We start from the raw sequence: 13643 nt of genomic DNA, 5'->3' as shown, positions 1-13643 counted from the left end.
TTTGTTGATACCTTGAATACTTGGGCTTAGGCCTATAATAACTATGGGTCATTGGGTCCATGTTTAGATGTTCAAAAATTTCGCCACGAGCAGAAATAGACAACATAAAATAAAACAATTATTAAAACAATTAGAAATAGACAACATAAAATACTTGGGCTTAGGCCTATAATAATATGGGCCATTGGGTCCATGTTAATTTTTAATTTATTAAATTTTAAAACAAATTAAAAAATTAATTTATTAATATTCAATTAAATTCTTACTTATGACTTATTTGAATTTTTTTTATAATTAAGAGATTTATTTGAATTTATTCAAGTGGAAAAGAATAACATATTTTCTTTAAATCTTAAATGTTTTCATCTTTATAGTAATAAAATCGTTAAAAATTTTCAATTTAAGGTACAATCAAAAGTTAAAAATGCAAAATAGCATAAAATTGATTGTTTTTTAACGTCATGGTGCAATTGAAAAAAAGTTTAAAGGTCCGATGTTTCTGAGTGATTAGGCTTTTTAACTGTATGTCCAACTTTTAAACAGGATTGAAATAAAAAATAAAAAATAAAAAGCATAAAAAATAATTTATTAGTATTTTTATTTGGATATTACATACTATTAATGTCAAAGAAGTAGAATTTTTATAAACCTTATCATTAATTCTACTAGGCTGAACTTGGTCTTCCCTCTTCATTCAATTTAGTTTCTTCATTGTTGCATTGGCTGATCTCTGTAGCCCAACCATGTAGTTGTTCAATAGCTGCCTCATCTGCTCAACACACCAACATAAATTAATTTTATTTTATTGCCTTACTAACACTAGAAAAATAAAATACTATACCTTATTTCAGTTACATTTCGAGCTGAGCTGTAAACGGATCGAATTGAATCAAAGTTTGAAGTTTTTATGTTCAGCCTGTTATATGAATGAGAATGCTCACGTTCAGCTCGCGCTTGATTTGAGTTCTCAATATCGAACTCAAAAACTCAATTCAAGTCCGAACCCTGTTCATTTTAAATTTTATAATGTTCATATTCCGCTCGAAACCGATTTGTGTTGTTCATTTAGATGAGAAATGAGCCGAGCTTAATTTCGTTCATTTATATGCTAAACGAGTCGAATTTGTTGATTTAGGTGCTAAGCGAGCTGAGCTCTAACTCGTTCATTTGGATATTAAACAAGGTGAGTTCGAAACTCTTAATTAGCATAAAACTATATAGTTTAAATTAAAGACTACATTGTAGTTTTAATCGAAACTATACATAAGAGCTAGCTCACGACTTCATATATGAGTCAGCTTACAGGCTGGTAATCGAGATTATTTACGAGTCTGTCACGAGCTTATATACGAGTCCGTTTGCGAGTTCATGTACGGGTTCGTTCGCGAGCTCATAAATAAATTGTTCGTGAACGTAAATGAGCCGTGCACCGTCGATTTGTTTAAATAAATAAATTTAAATTCAAACCCGTTCATTTAAACTAGCAAACGCGTTCAAGCCGAACTGCACTTGAACATATCGATTCATTTACTATCTTATTCATAAGGCAGTAAATTAATTAAAAAAAATCACTTACCAAGTCTTGGGACAGTATGACCTTGAGGGTGCCTTATAATTAGAGGGCTATCAAATGCAGTACTCAGCTCTTCAGAGGGCAGTTTTAACCAATCTTTAGCTCCTATAAAATGGACTGACTTGACCTTAATTATATCCTTGTAGGCAATATCACATATTTTTGGATCCCTAAATTTTGATCCTGATATTGATATAAACAATTTCATTGGTGGATGCTCCTTCAATACTTTGCCCTGATCAACCAATTAATATTTTATTTATTTAAATAGGAAATGTATTAGTTTTTTTTTTATAATAGGAAATGTATTAGTTAAGAATAAGCATAGTGTGCAATTAATAAAACTAGGGCAGCCAATTGGAATATTACTTGAGCTTGGTAGCCTAGCAACAAAGCTGAGAGTGTTGCACCCTGAAAACATTACAATATGTCACAAAAAAATGTTATAAATATAAGGGCTAATTGTAAAATAAATTAGAGTTTTTAGTCTATTTTATAATTTTAACACGAATTTTAAACTTTGATGATTTCATATGCGAACTACTATGTTTTTTAATTTATAAAGAACGAACAGTTTTTTGATTAAAAATATTATTGTGGACATCATAATATTATATTGTTCCAACGTCCATATCAATATCTTTTTATAAAATAAATTGTTCGGTATTTTGAATCATAAAAAATTAATAATTCTCATTTTAAATTGCTAGAGTTACAATTTTGTGTTGGAAGATTTAATCACTGGAAAATCAAATTTTTTTATTTTTTTTGTTTATAGTCAAACTTTTAAAATCATCAATTTTATCCAATTTTTTAATTTTCAGCTTCAATTGTGACCATTTATTTAAATTGGAGTGAAAGAGGTTCAAATATGCCCTTTATTTTTGAAATTTTTATAATAAAAAGGCAATTTGAAACAACATAAAACAATATAATGCACATATTTAAGTTTTTTCCACTCTAATGTGAACAAATGATTACACTTGAAATTGAAAATTAAAAAAAAATATAAAATTGCTGATTTTGAAATTTGAATTATAAATAAAATCGAAAAAATTAGACATTTTTTGAATGATGAAGCCGTGTCAGAATTATAAAGTGGACTACTATTTACCGCCCCAAATAACCACCCACCGCCCAACTTTTGACCAAACTACCCCTAACCTATTTTCAGTTTTTTTTTTTAAATCAATTCTTTCAATTCAATTAAAAACCCAACGAATATTCAAGCGGATTTATAATAAAAATGTTAAAATCGACTAAAAATAAATCTAACAATTAATCGGTTTTAAATTTGTTCATTTAAAAATTTTTAATTTTTTTTTTAAAATTTTTTAATGGACAATCGCCTTAAGATGGCGATGGTCCAATGGACCATCGTCCAGCTTTGGCGATGGTCCAATGGTCCATTGGACCATCGCCATCTCCCGTCGATGGCCCATTAAAAAATTTTAAAAAAAAATTAAAAATTTTTAAATGAAAAAATTTAAAACCGATTAATTGTTAGATTTATTTTTAGTCGATTTTAACATTTTTATTATAAATTCGTTCGGATATTCGTTGGGTTTTTAATTGATTTGAGAGAATTGAATTTTTTTTTAAAAAAATGAAAATGATTTAGGGGTAGTTTGGTCAAAAGTTGGGCGGTGGGTGGTTATTTGGGGCGGCGAATAGTACTACCCATTATAAAATGTGCTCAAATTTATGATTTTTTTTTGCAATTATTCCTAAATATAAAATTCCAGAGTCCTTATAATATCTTAAAAAACCATAATGAAACATCAAAATATAAAACTCGATAAATTTCCATGAAACATAATACTGAGAGTAAAATAGATTGAAATAAAGATACATGCATGAGAGAATCCAAGCAACCCATCAAAAGGACCTTTACTTGTGATGTAGTCACATAAATAGGCAATGCATTCTTCCAAATTTGTATATTGTGTAAAATCCTGATTAAATTCAATAGATTTCATTTAATATTTATTTTTCTGTAGCATATTAATGTTATTTTACAGAGGAAAATTTACAAATTAAAGGAAATGCAGAGAAGAAAAATTATAGTTACTTCATTAAATTGGAACCACTCAAAGTATGGAGGTGGAAATATCCCTTCAATATCTGACTTTCCTCCGGCAGCAAAAATTCCATCCGGAAAATCCTACATTTTTGTTAATTTGTGTTAATTTTTTTTCAGTGAAATACTAGGATATAAAATTTTAAAAACGTACCCGATCATCTCAATTAGATTGGCACTCTTTTAGCATATGCATTACGATTTTAATGCCCATGAATATCATAAAAGAAAAAAAATAAAATATCCATATAGATAAATTTACTCATATGTACATGCATATAGTGCATTTTAAATTGTTTTACCCCCTCTTTAATTTAGTGTAATATATAAGCAATTAGTGTAAATTGTTTTATCCGCTTTACAATTTAGCGTAAAATGTAAACAATTTAGTCTAAATTGTTTTGTCCCCTTCACAACTTAAGTGTAAAATATAAACAGTTTAGTTTTTGGTCTAATAGTCTAAAAAAATTCAATTATTTTCACATTTGATTTTGCATATCTAACCAAAAAAATCCACTTTGATAATTTTAGTCCAATTTGTAAACTTAACTATAATTTTAGGCAATTTCACTAATCGTTCAATTTTGGATTAATATCATAAAATTTTGAAAATATAACTTCTGAAAATAAATTTCAAACGCATAATATCGCATGGCAATTAAGAAATTTTGAAAATTTGACTAGAATTATAAATTTTTAAAATTAAGCTAAAATTATCAAAGTTAAAAGTTTTGTTAGATGACATAAAGGATTGAAATAAATTATTATTTTTACCATTAAACCTTAGTCTTGTAATAAACAGGATTCGAGCCCCAATCTTTTTGCAATCTAATGTATACTACCGACACCAAAAAAAATAAAAAATAAAGACGAGAAAAAATAAAAACGACCAATGATTAGAAAAACAATCGAGATAAAACATGAAAGAGAAAAAAAACAGAAAAGTGTAAAATGATTATGTCGGATCAGATATGTATTCAATATATTAAAATAAAAATGACATACCAAATCAAATTGAGCAAAAATAGAAGGATCCCATTTGGTAATTTGCTTGTGAAGAAAACTTCCACTGGTTCTAAATCCATGAAGGCAAAGTATCTTCATCTTCTTTGCATTCTTCATTTTTATTTTCTTATCAATTTTTATTTAGTTGAAAACTTTGAATTTTCAGTCTACATTACTCAAGAACCATGAGAACTATATTAATATTGTTGGTACCTACCATAATATTTAATGCTACTTAGCTACCACTACCAACCTTTTGATGGTTTAATTATATTTCATTTTATTGATGGTTCGGGTGAGCATTCGGTTGAAACCAAACATAACTAAAATTATTCTTTTTTAAAATAAATTATGAGAAAGTGTAATTTTTTTAAATTGAATTGGATCGGTAATTCAGCACGATTTGTTTGGTTAGGTTTACGTTAAAATTAACTGCAATTTTTATAAGGTTACAACCGAATCAAATCAAACATATAACTTTTTTGTTATAAGATTAAATTAAATTGAATCAAATTTGTCGGTTCGGTTTGATGGTCCTTCCACACCCATAGGGGGTGGAGTACGTGCCTCGCAAATCTTGCATTTACAATATGCATGAACCCTTTAATATAGGCTTCTTTAAATAAGTACCCTACATGGCTATACTTAATTAGATTTTTACTGTTGACCAAAAAAAAGTTGATGACATACTTTTTAAGTTTCTAAATTGTACAAATAACTTTATGATATTTGAGGATTACTGTCAACTATAAAAAAGGAAGGAAGTGGTTACAAGAATCAAAATCTCCTACAAAATCTCAAAGCATAAATATATAGCAATTAATATTCAAAAATCTTTAATAATCCTTAATTATAGCAACTGATAATTTGAATTATATGCCATAAACGGCAAAAGGGAAACCAAAAAAATAAAATGATTAAAAAAATGAAAACAACAAGCATTTGAGAAATAAAAAAAATCCAGCAAAACAAGAAATTCAAATGTAATTCCCATATATAATGGCAAATACATGATTATTCAAATACATGATTCTTAAAAAACAAATAACAATTTTTTTAAAACTAGCTGTATTATTTTTTCAACAAAAAAACGATTTGATTTTTTTTAAATAATAAAATTTTACTAATAGTTACCTAATGGTTAACTAATATGAAAATTAACAAATTTTTTATTTTATAAATGCAAGAATGACAACATTGAAAGTTCTGATATGACGGAGTATGGAAGGAAGATCTTTATGTAGACATTGGTTTTACTTTTCAGTTAACTAATAGTATACTATGAATCATTAAAAATATCAATTTGTTCTTAATAACTTAACATTAGGTTGAAAAAATAAAGTTAATATGAAATTAACATGCAGTTAACTAATAGTATGCTATTACTCATTAAATAGGCACAATTAGTTAACTATTAGTCACATATTAGTTAATTGTAATTAAAAAAAGTAATTATCAATATATATTCATATTTTATATAAAAATTCATAAAAAGTCAGTTAACTATTAATTAACCATTAAAAAACATATAGTTAACCTTAATTATTTGTACATCATTGCCAATATCCCAATTATAATAAAAAAAGACAACAGCTGCCAGACACCGCGCCTTCGTTTATCGTTCGCTTTCGTTCATCATTCGCCTATCTTCGTCCCACTCCAACGACTGCTTTCTTCGTTCAACTCAAACCGCCTTCGTTCATCGTTTTTTTCATCAGTTTGCAGAAAAAAACTGCAATATAAAAAATAACAAAGACGATTCAAAAACTTTAGAAATGCTTGCAGAATTAAAGTTTCTGTTATGAATTAACTAATAGTGTACTAATAGTTACCTAATGGTTAACTAACATGGATACTGACAGTAATTATTTTTTAAAAATGCAAGAATGACAACATTGAAGGTTGTTGTTTATTATAAGATCAAAGGAATTTTAATTAAAGACGATGTCGGATTCTGAACTCTAAAAGCAATAACATATAAGGATTTTTTAGAACAATTACCTTGACATCAACGGATTTTTTGACGTTTCTGTCGTCTCCTCCATGGCTTCATATCTGCGATTTTTGGACGTACGGCGGCAGCTTGGCAGCGGCGGGCTTGAGACAAATAGTTAGCTGAGGGCTGCAGCAAAATCGAACTCGATGGCGGTCGCGATGGCGGAGAGCTTGCGTCGGAGGCGGGCTGAGAGAGATGAAGAGATTTCTCGGTTGGAGGTGGGTTTTTTGGCAGCCCTTGTTTTCGTCATTTTCAGAAGATATTCAACCTAATTTCTAAACAAAATGGGAAATATTTTGTTAATGATAGGAGTTACAGATTGAAGGCAAGAATCTAGGAAAAATATATGAGGAAAAGGAAAGTGCATATAAGGTCCCAAAAATCTAGAGAAAATCTTAAGAAATAGGAAAGTAACGAATTGATTGTGGGTTTGCTGAATTAACAGTTAAGTATTTGTCAAATTTATAAACTTATTTGTGTAAAATATATATTGTTAAATCAAAAAAAAAAGTTTGTAACCGTAAAAAATTAAAATGAATTTGGTCACCGTAAAAATCACAATATTTTGGCCCAAAACAGTATATGGGCTAATTTTCTCTTTAATATAGGGTTTTTTAGACAAATACCTACTAATTAGCAAAATAATCTCACAAATACCTGTTAACTAAAACATGTTGAGATTTACGATTCGACCAAGATATCTTGCAAAAATATATTTTTCAATTTTGAAATATACGGTTTGATTGATATGCCAAATTACAATGCTGATCGGATGATTTTAAGGAACCGCCGGATTTGATACAACAGCCATCTTCAAATTAACACAAGATCAGACTCCAAAACTTGATCTTGGGTCGGAAATCCGCCGGCGACTGAAGACGGCCATGGAAAATCTGAGAATTGATGAAGTTAAACAATGAAAGTAGTAGCGACCGGAGATGGAAAGGAATTGGCAAAAATGGAGGTGGTGGTTGAATACCGACAAGATTTGTTTGAAAAAAGACCAACTCCACCAGCTGATAAAATATAAAAATGGGTTCTGTGATATTAGAAATCTTTGTATAAAATGTTTAAAGGTTAAAACTTTTGAATTGAAATTTCTAGAGGATGGGTTTCAACAATAGCCCAGCCATTATACTCTTGGCGGCAGCGAAAGTGTAGAACCAAATGGTGGAGGTGATGGTTTCCCGACGGCTACCTGTTAGAAAAGAAAATGATCAAAGTTGTTGTGCTGGGTTTTTTGATCTGAGAAATGAGTAGCATAAAGGAGAAGATATGATTCAGAATAATGAAAATGTGTATGATGCGTGCAGTGGAAATGTGCATGCTTAGTTTTTGATGAAAGGCAACATTATATTTTAATCTTATTTTTTTATTTTCTTAATCCAAGTATATTATGCTCATCCACTAAAATATCAATCGAAAGATTAACCTTAAATCTTTATATTTTTATAAAGATTATTTTAAATAAAAATAAAATGTATTATTATAGTTAAATTTATTATCAATTTATTTTCAATTTATCAACAGATAAAATTACTATTGATTTATTTATTTTTACTTAAAAAAAGTTTATCATCGGTTTGCTATCAGTTTAATTGTTCATTATATACTTGCAAGTTTTTAATAGCACCCAAATCTATCAGTTTGCTAATAGGTAGTTAACTATTGATCTGCTATCAATTTACTAACAGTCAACTATCGGTTAACTAATAGGTAGTTAACTATTGATCTTCTATAAATTTACTATATTTGTTTGTCCTTTATGATTGCGATTTTATTAGCTATTTTTTTTTAAAGATGGAAATAATATTTTGGTAAAAATATACAATTTATTAAAAGAAGAATTTACTATTGATTTACTATCAGTATTATAAATATATACAAAATTAGTTTATGTTTTGGTTTACTAAATGAGTAGTTAACTTACGGTTTACTATCAGTTAACTAATAGGTAGTTAACTATTGATCTACTCAATTTACTAACGGTCTACTATTAGTTAACTAATAAGGAATTAAATATTGGTATACCATCAATTTACTATATTTGTTTGTCCTTTACAATTGCGACTTTGCTGGATATTTTTCTTAAAAGACGGAAATAATATTTTGAAAATTAACTACAAATTTATCGACAGTTTACTCACGGTTAGCTAACGGTGTACTATAACAAAATTTATATTAATTTTTTAAAAATGGAAATTAAATTATAAATTTATCGACCGTTTACTCACGGTTAACTAACGGTGTACTAAAAATAAATTTATTAATTTTCTTAAATGTGCAGTATGTTTATGCTAAATATTAGCATTTTTTTATTTCATGAGTCTATCTTTATTGAAGCTCTGTAAATAGCATAGATTACGCAAAAAGATGAAAATCACAAATGGATATAGCTAATAATTTGATGGTTACAAGCATAATTTTCATCAAAAATATTATATTTAAATAAACTATTTTTTATTTTTTAATTATAAAGTGTTAAAATAAATTATTACTTATTCTATTAAAAATTTTGGTGTATCAATAGTCAACCATTAGTTAACCAACAATAAAATCATTACAGATACACAAGTGAAAAAAAAAATTACATAAAAAATCAATAGCATCACCAAAAAGATAATTATAAATTTACCAACAGTTAACTTAAAGTTTACTAACAGTATTACAAAAATAAAATTATTAGTTTACTATTAGTAAACTATTGGTAAACCAATAATAAAATTAAAATAAATTTTTTATAGACTAATACAATAGTGCATTACAAACAAAATTATTGGTGTACCTTAAGTAACCATTGGTTAACCAGCAAAAGAAATAATTACAAAATTTTATTATAAACCCCTTCACCTTCACCACCGCAACAACAACTGTCACAAAACCTAAATCGTCTTTTTTAAGTCTAAAATTATTGGTTAACCATTGGTTAACCAACGGCAAACCTGGTCATAAAAATTACAAATCAAAAACTTCATTCATCACCAAAATACTTGGCTCAACCGTCAAGCAACAACATCCAATCTGTGGCTCACTAACGACATCTGCAGCAGTAAACAAAGCCGCCGCACAACCGTTTATACTACCTTTTATGGAGGAAGTCAACTTACTTCCAGATCTTGAGAGTGACCTTTAATGGGACTCCCTGCAATTAGACATGGACAATTGGTAACTTTACACGATTTGCAACCAATATCTCCATTCTTTAAGCAAGGATTTTCAATTAGAGTTTAATTCAGATAAAACCAACCAAAGTGACATCATCCACAAAGAATCAAAATCAACAAAACACACACCTCAAACAGCAAGTTAAAAAAATATGATATTTCTTTAAAGAATTAGAAGAATTAGGTACCCACAACAATATGAGGAATAGAGAGTTCCTTAGCTAACTGATGATGAGAACTGTGAGAGCATGAACATAATTAACTTAATTTCTTCTAATCAATTTTTTTTGCACAATTTTCCCATAAAATTTAATAATTTAAAACAACAGATAAAGAAAATGAATCAAACCTTCAACACCAATCTCGTCCAAAAACCACTTGCTGCACACAATTTAACACAATATATTATTTACCTATTGAATAATAAACCACGAATGAAAGCACAGTGAGGAGGGAAACAATAGAAATGACACTTAATCTGTCTTGCTTTGAGAAGGCGATCATCATCATCATCCTAACACAAACTCAGTACTGATAGCAACGAGGAATCGAGGACCAAATTTAAAAAAAAAAATATAAAATTAGTAACCTTTTAGTGAACTGTTAGAAACTATTTAGTAAAAGATAATAGAGTGATGGAAATAGAGGGAGAAAAACCGTAGACTGTTTACAATTTGCACATTAAACAACACAAAAAGAAAAAGACAGACGACGATGGCTCTGAGTTGTTTAAAAGAATGAATTTGTTTACGCCTTGTCAATTGGCAGTGCCTGATGAACAAATACAAGCATCTCATATATTCAATCAAGTTGACACGCCTCCGCCGCAATACTGAGAATAGCAGCGTACCTTTCCATCTCAACAACAACAATAGTAGAATGGGGTCCAATTAGAAGCTCTCGACGATCTTCCCGCCGTTACTCATTCATCTGTTGATTTCAATTCAATCACAACTAAATCAAATCCAACATCGTAAGCCCTAGCCAATTCAATGGAAATTTTGTGTTATGGCCGGAGAGATCTCAGCGGATATGATTCTCATCTGAATCGATTGACACAAAAGACCTCTACTCTGCTTTGCCGTACAAATCGTATATTTCAAAAATATAAACAGTAAAAAAATCAAAGAAAAGATGTAAAGAAGAAAGGAAAAAGATAGGTGAGGTGATTTTGGAAAATATTACGCGCGTCTGTATAAGTGAGAATAAATAGGTGTTTAGTGGTGTAGAGCCTAATTTCCTCTTTAATATATTGCTCCTGTTCCTCCAAATGGGCTGAGTTTGAGTCTGTTTTCGGGGACTTCAAGATGTTACCATTAGAGCTAGAATTAGGGATGACGAAACAATCGGTTGAATCATATTAACTAAATGGAAAAACAAAAAAATATTAAACACTTTTCTTTGGATAAATAATATTAAACACTTTTAATTAGGAGTGTTAAAATGGATTGGCGGGTCGTGTTCGTGTCGTGTCAACTCACTTTGTTGATACGATTAGAGTCTAACACAAGCACGACCCATTTAACTAATCGTATCAAAATCTCCCACCCGACACGAATTTTAAACGAATGACATGATATGACACGATTAACACGTTAAGATAATAAATGGATAACACGATTAACACAATTACACGGCTAACGACACGATTATTTTGACACCCCCTATTTTTAATAGTATCAAAAATGCTAAGTTTTCAAATATTTTTCATCCAATATCTTTTTTATATTTAAATGGGTCCACTAAAAATAATACATGTTGCTTGTGTGAACGCGTCAAACACGATATTGCATCAATATGCCAGCTCACTAATTTCTTCAACACACCATCTCATCAACATTAATATCTTGATGCGTTTATAATTTTTTTTCTGATTCATGTAATATATATATATATATATATATATATATATATATATATATATATATATATATATATATATATACACACACATGTGTGTGTAAGTATTTAAAAAAACTAAAAAGTAAAAGGATGTTTTGTTAAAAATAAATAAATTACAGGGCCCCTCTAGGCATATGCCTAGTTCCGCCCTTAGACGCGTCGTAATTTTATATATATTTATATAATGAGACATGTTTTAGATGTGTTTCTATAGATGCATTTGATATACACCATTCATACATAATCTATACGTTCTTTTCACATATAATACATGATAAATACTCATTGATATATAATTTAAACATTTTTAGAGCATGCAACACATATATTTTAATTTAGGGTTAATGTCAAAAAAATCACGAGTTTTACATGTTTTCTCATTTTAATCACGCAGTTTAAATTTTCTCATTTTCATACACAAACTGCCACTTTTTCTCAAATTCATGCACGCTGCTGAGGTGGTACCCATTCATTTGTGTAAAATGATCTCCCCCTCAGCGAATTAAACCAATGGAGCCGTGACACCTCGGCACCGTGCATGAATTTGAGAAAAAATGGTAGTTCGTGCATGAAAATGAAAAAATTTACACTACGTGATTAAAATAAAAAAAAACGTGGAAAGTTGGTGAATTTTTATGACATTAACCCTTTAATTTAATATATGTTATAAACATTTTATATATACTAGTTTCACATTACGTGCAATGCACGTGGCTCGTAACGTAACTCGTCAATGAACATATTAGTAAATTTATTATAATTATATCAATTTTCTATTTATAGTTAATATTAAATTAGTTAAGAATTTTTGTAAAAGTAAATATAATACATTCGGTTATTAATTTTTTTTCCATACTGAATTTATTCTTCTTTTGGTTTTATAATAACCATAATAACCATAATTAACTTAATTATATTAATATTATCTTTAAAAATAATAAAATAGTAATTTAAATAATATTATATTGACCAAATACAATATTTTAATTTTGTAGTTCAATTAAACTAAAAGATAGGTGTTCCTACTAATTTGAAGACAATTTAGTTATTTTTTACATACTAAAAATTAAATTGGAGATAATTTAGCTACCTATTATAATTAGGACTTTAATTACAATAGTGATTAATTAAATAATTAATTAGTTAATGACTATAAAACTTTTATTTAGTAGTAAACTGAAAAGGATTATTCAGTAAATTTGCCTGTCCCCCCATCCCATCCGTGCTTTTATATATAGTAAAGATATGCAACACATTTTTTGAGCATGTGTTAGTATATATGCAATTCCGGCTTTCAACTCAATAAAAATATCTCAGAAAAATATCGGTGTATTAATTTTCCAAAATTGCAAAGTTCGTTGATGACATTGCCAAGTTTGAAAATTTATGTTGTAACTGCAAATTAAGCTAAAATTGGTGAATTTACTTGCAATTAACTCTAATGTATTTGAAAAAGTGCATCTAAATTGTGTTTGATATGTTTTCTTGAGATGTATCATAGATGTATCAAATATATTTTAAGATGTATCTCTAACGTATTTGAGGCCTTGACGCCGGCTTGATCATCATGTTGACCCAGGGTTGATGTACACTGATGCATTTTCAGATACGTGCTGACGTGTCATCATTTAATTTGTAGCATAAAAATGTAAATTTGTATTGTTTTTGGTGGGAGTGTTATATATAAGGATATCATGTATTTTAAAAAAATAGTGAATGTTTTAGAATGTTTTTGTGGTTTACCATAATTAATTTAATTGATATATTTCAATTAAGTTTATTTACATTCTTCACATGATTAGGTTTGTTTAGTCAGTTCAGTTGGTATTTCGATTATGATTAATTTTTTTAAAAATTTAGTAAACAAAAATTAAATATTGAATATATATATATATATATATTTATTTAGTTTTAACTATTATT

General features: G+C 28.5%; 1 protein-coding gene and 1 long non-coding RNA gene across 4 annotated transcripts; both read right to left on the bottom strand.

The window, feature by feature from the left end:
• Positions 1–565: 565 nt before the first annotated feature.
• Positions 566–4885, bottom strand: LOC126660668 (uncharacterized). Of its 3 annotated transcripts, XR_007635407.2 has the most exons (6): positions 4659–4885; positions 3645–3737; positions 1943–1984; positions 1577–1808; positions 842–916; positions 677–769 (listed from the first exon to the last, which is right to left on the bottom strand). XR_007635407.2 is itself a non-coding variant. In XM_050354268.2 (5 exons), exons 1-5 carry the CDS (start codon positions 4773–4775, stop codon positions 666–668), a joined length of 588 nt encoding a protein of 195 aa, XP_050210225.1. In that variant the 5' UTR covers positions 4776–4878; the 3' UTR covers positions 566–665. The 3 variants fall into 3 exon arrangements, 2 of the variants coding, with proteins under 2 accessions (XP_050210225.1, XP_050210226.1); XM_050354268.2 differs by lacking the exon at positions 842–916 and having other exon boundaries at positions 566–769; positions 4659–4878; XM_050354269.2 differs by lacking the exons at positions 842–916; positions 3645–3737 and having other exon boundaries at positions 566–769; positions 4659–4879.
• Positions 4886–6142: 1257 nt separating this feature from the next.
• LOC126662365 (uncharacterized) lies at positions 6143–7012 on the bottom strand. The gene is made up of 2 exons (XR_007635752.2): positions 6660–7012; positions 6143–6390 (listed from the first exon to the last, which is right to left on the bottom strand). It is a non-coding gene; the product is annotated as an uncharacterized LOC126662365 (long non-coding RNA).
• Between the last annotated feature and the right edge of the window lie 6631 nt (positions 7013–13643).

Source organism: Mercurialis annua, linkage group LG8 (assembly GCF_937616625.2).
Source record: "Mercurialis annua linkage group LG8, ddMerAnnu1.2, whole genome shotgun sequence".
Classification (NCBI taxonomy): Eukaryota; Viridiplantae; Streptophyta; class Magnoliopsida; order Malpighiales; family Euphorbiaceae; genus Mercurialis; species Mercurialis annua.
Note: the sequence above shows the minus strand (reverse complement) of the source record. Positions and strands in the feature narration are given on the sequence as shown.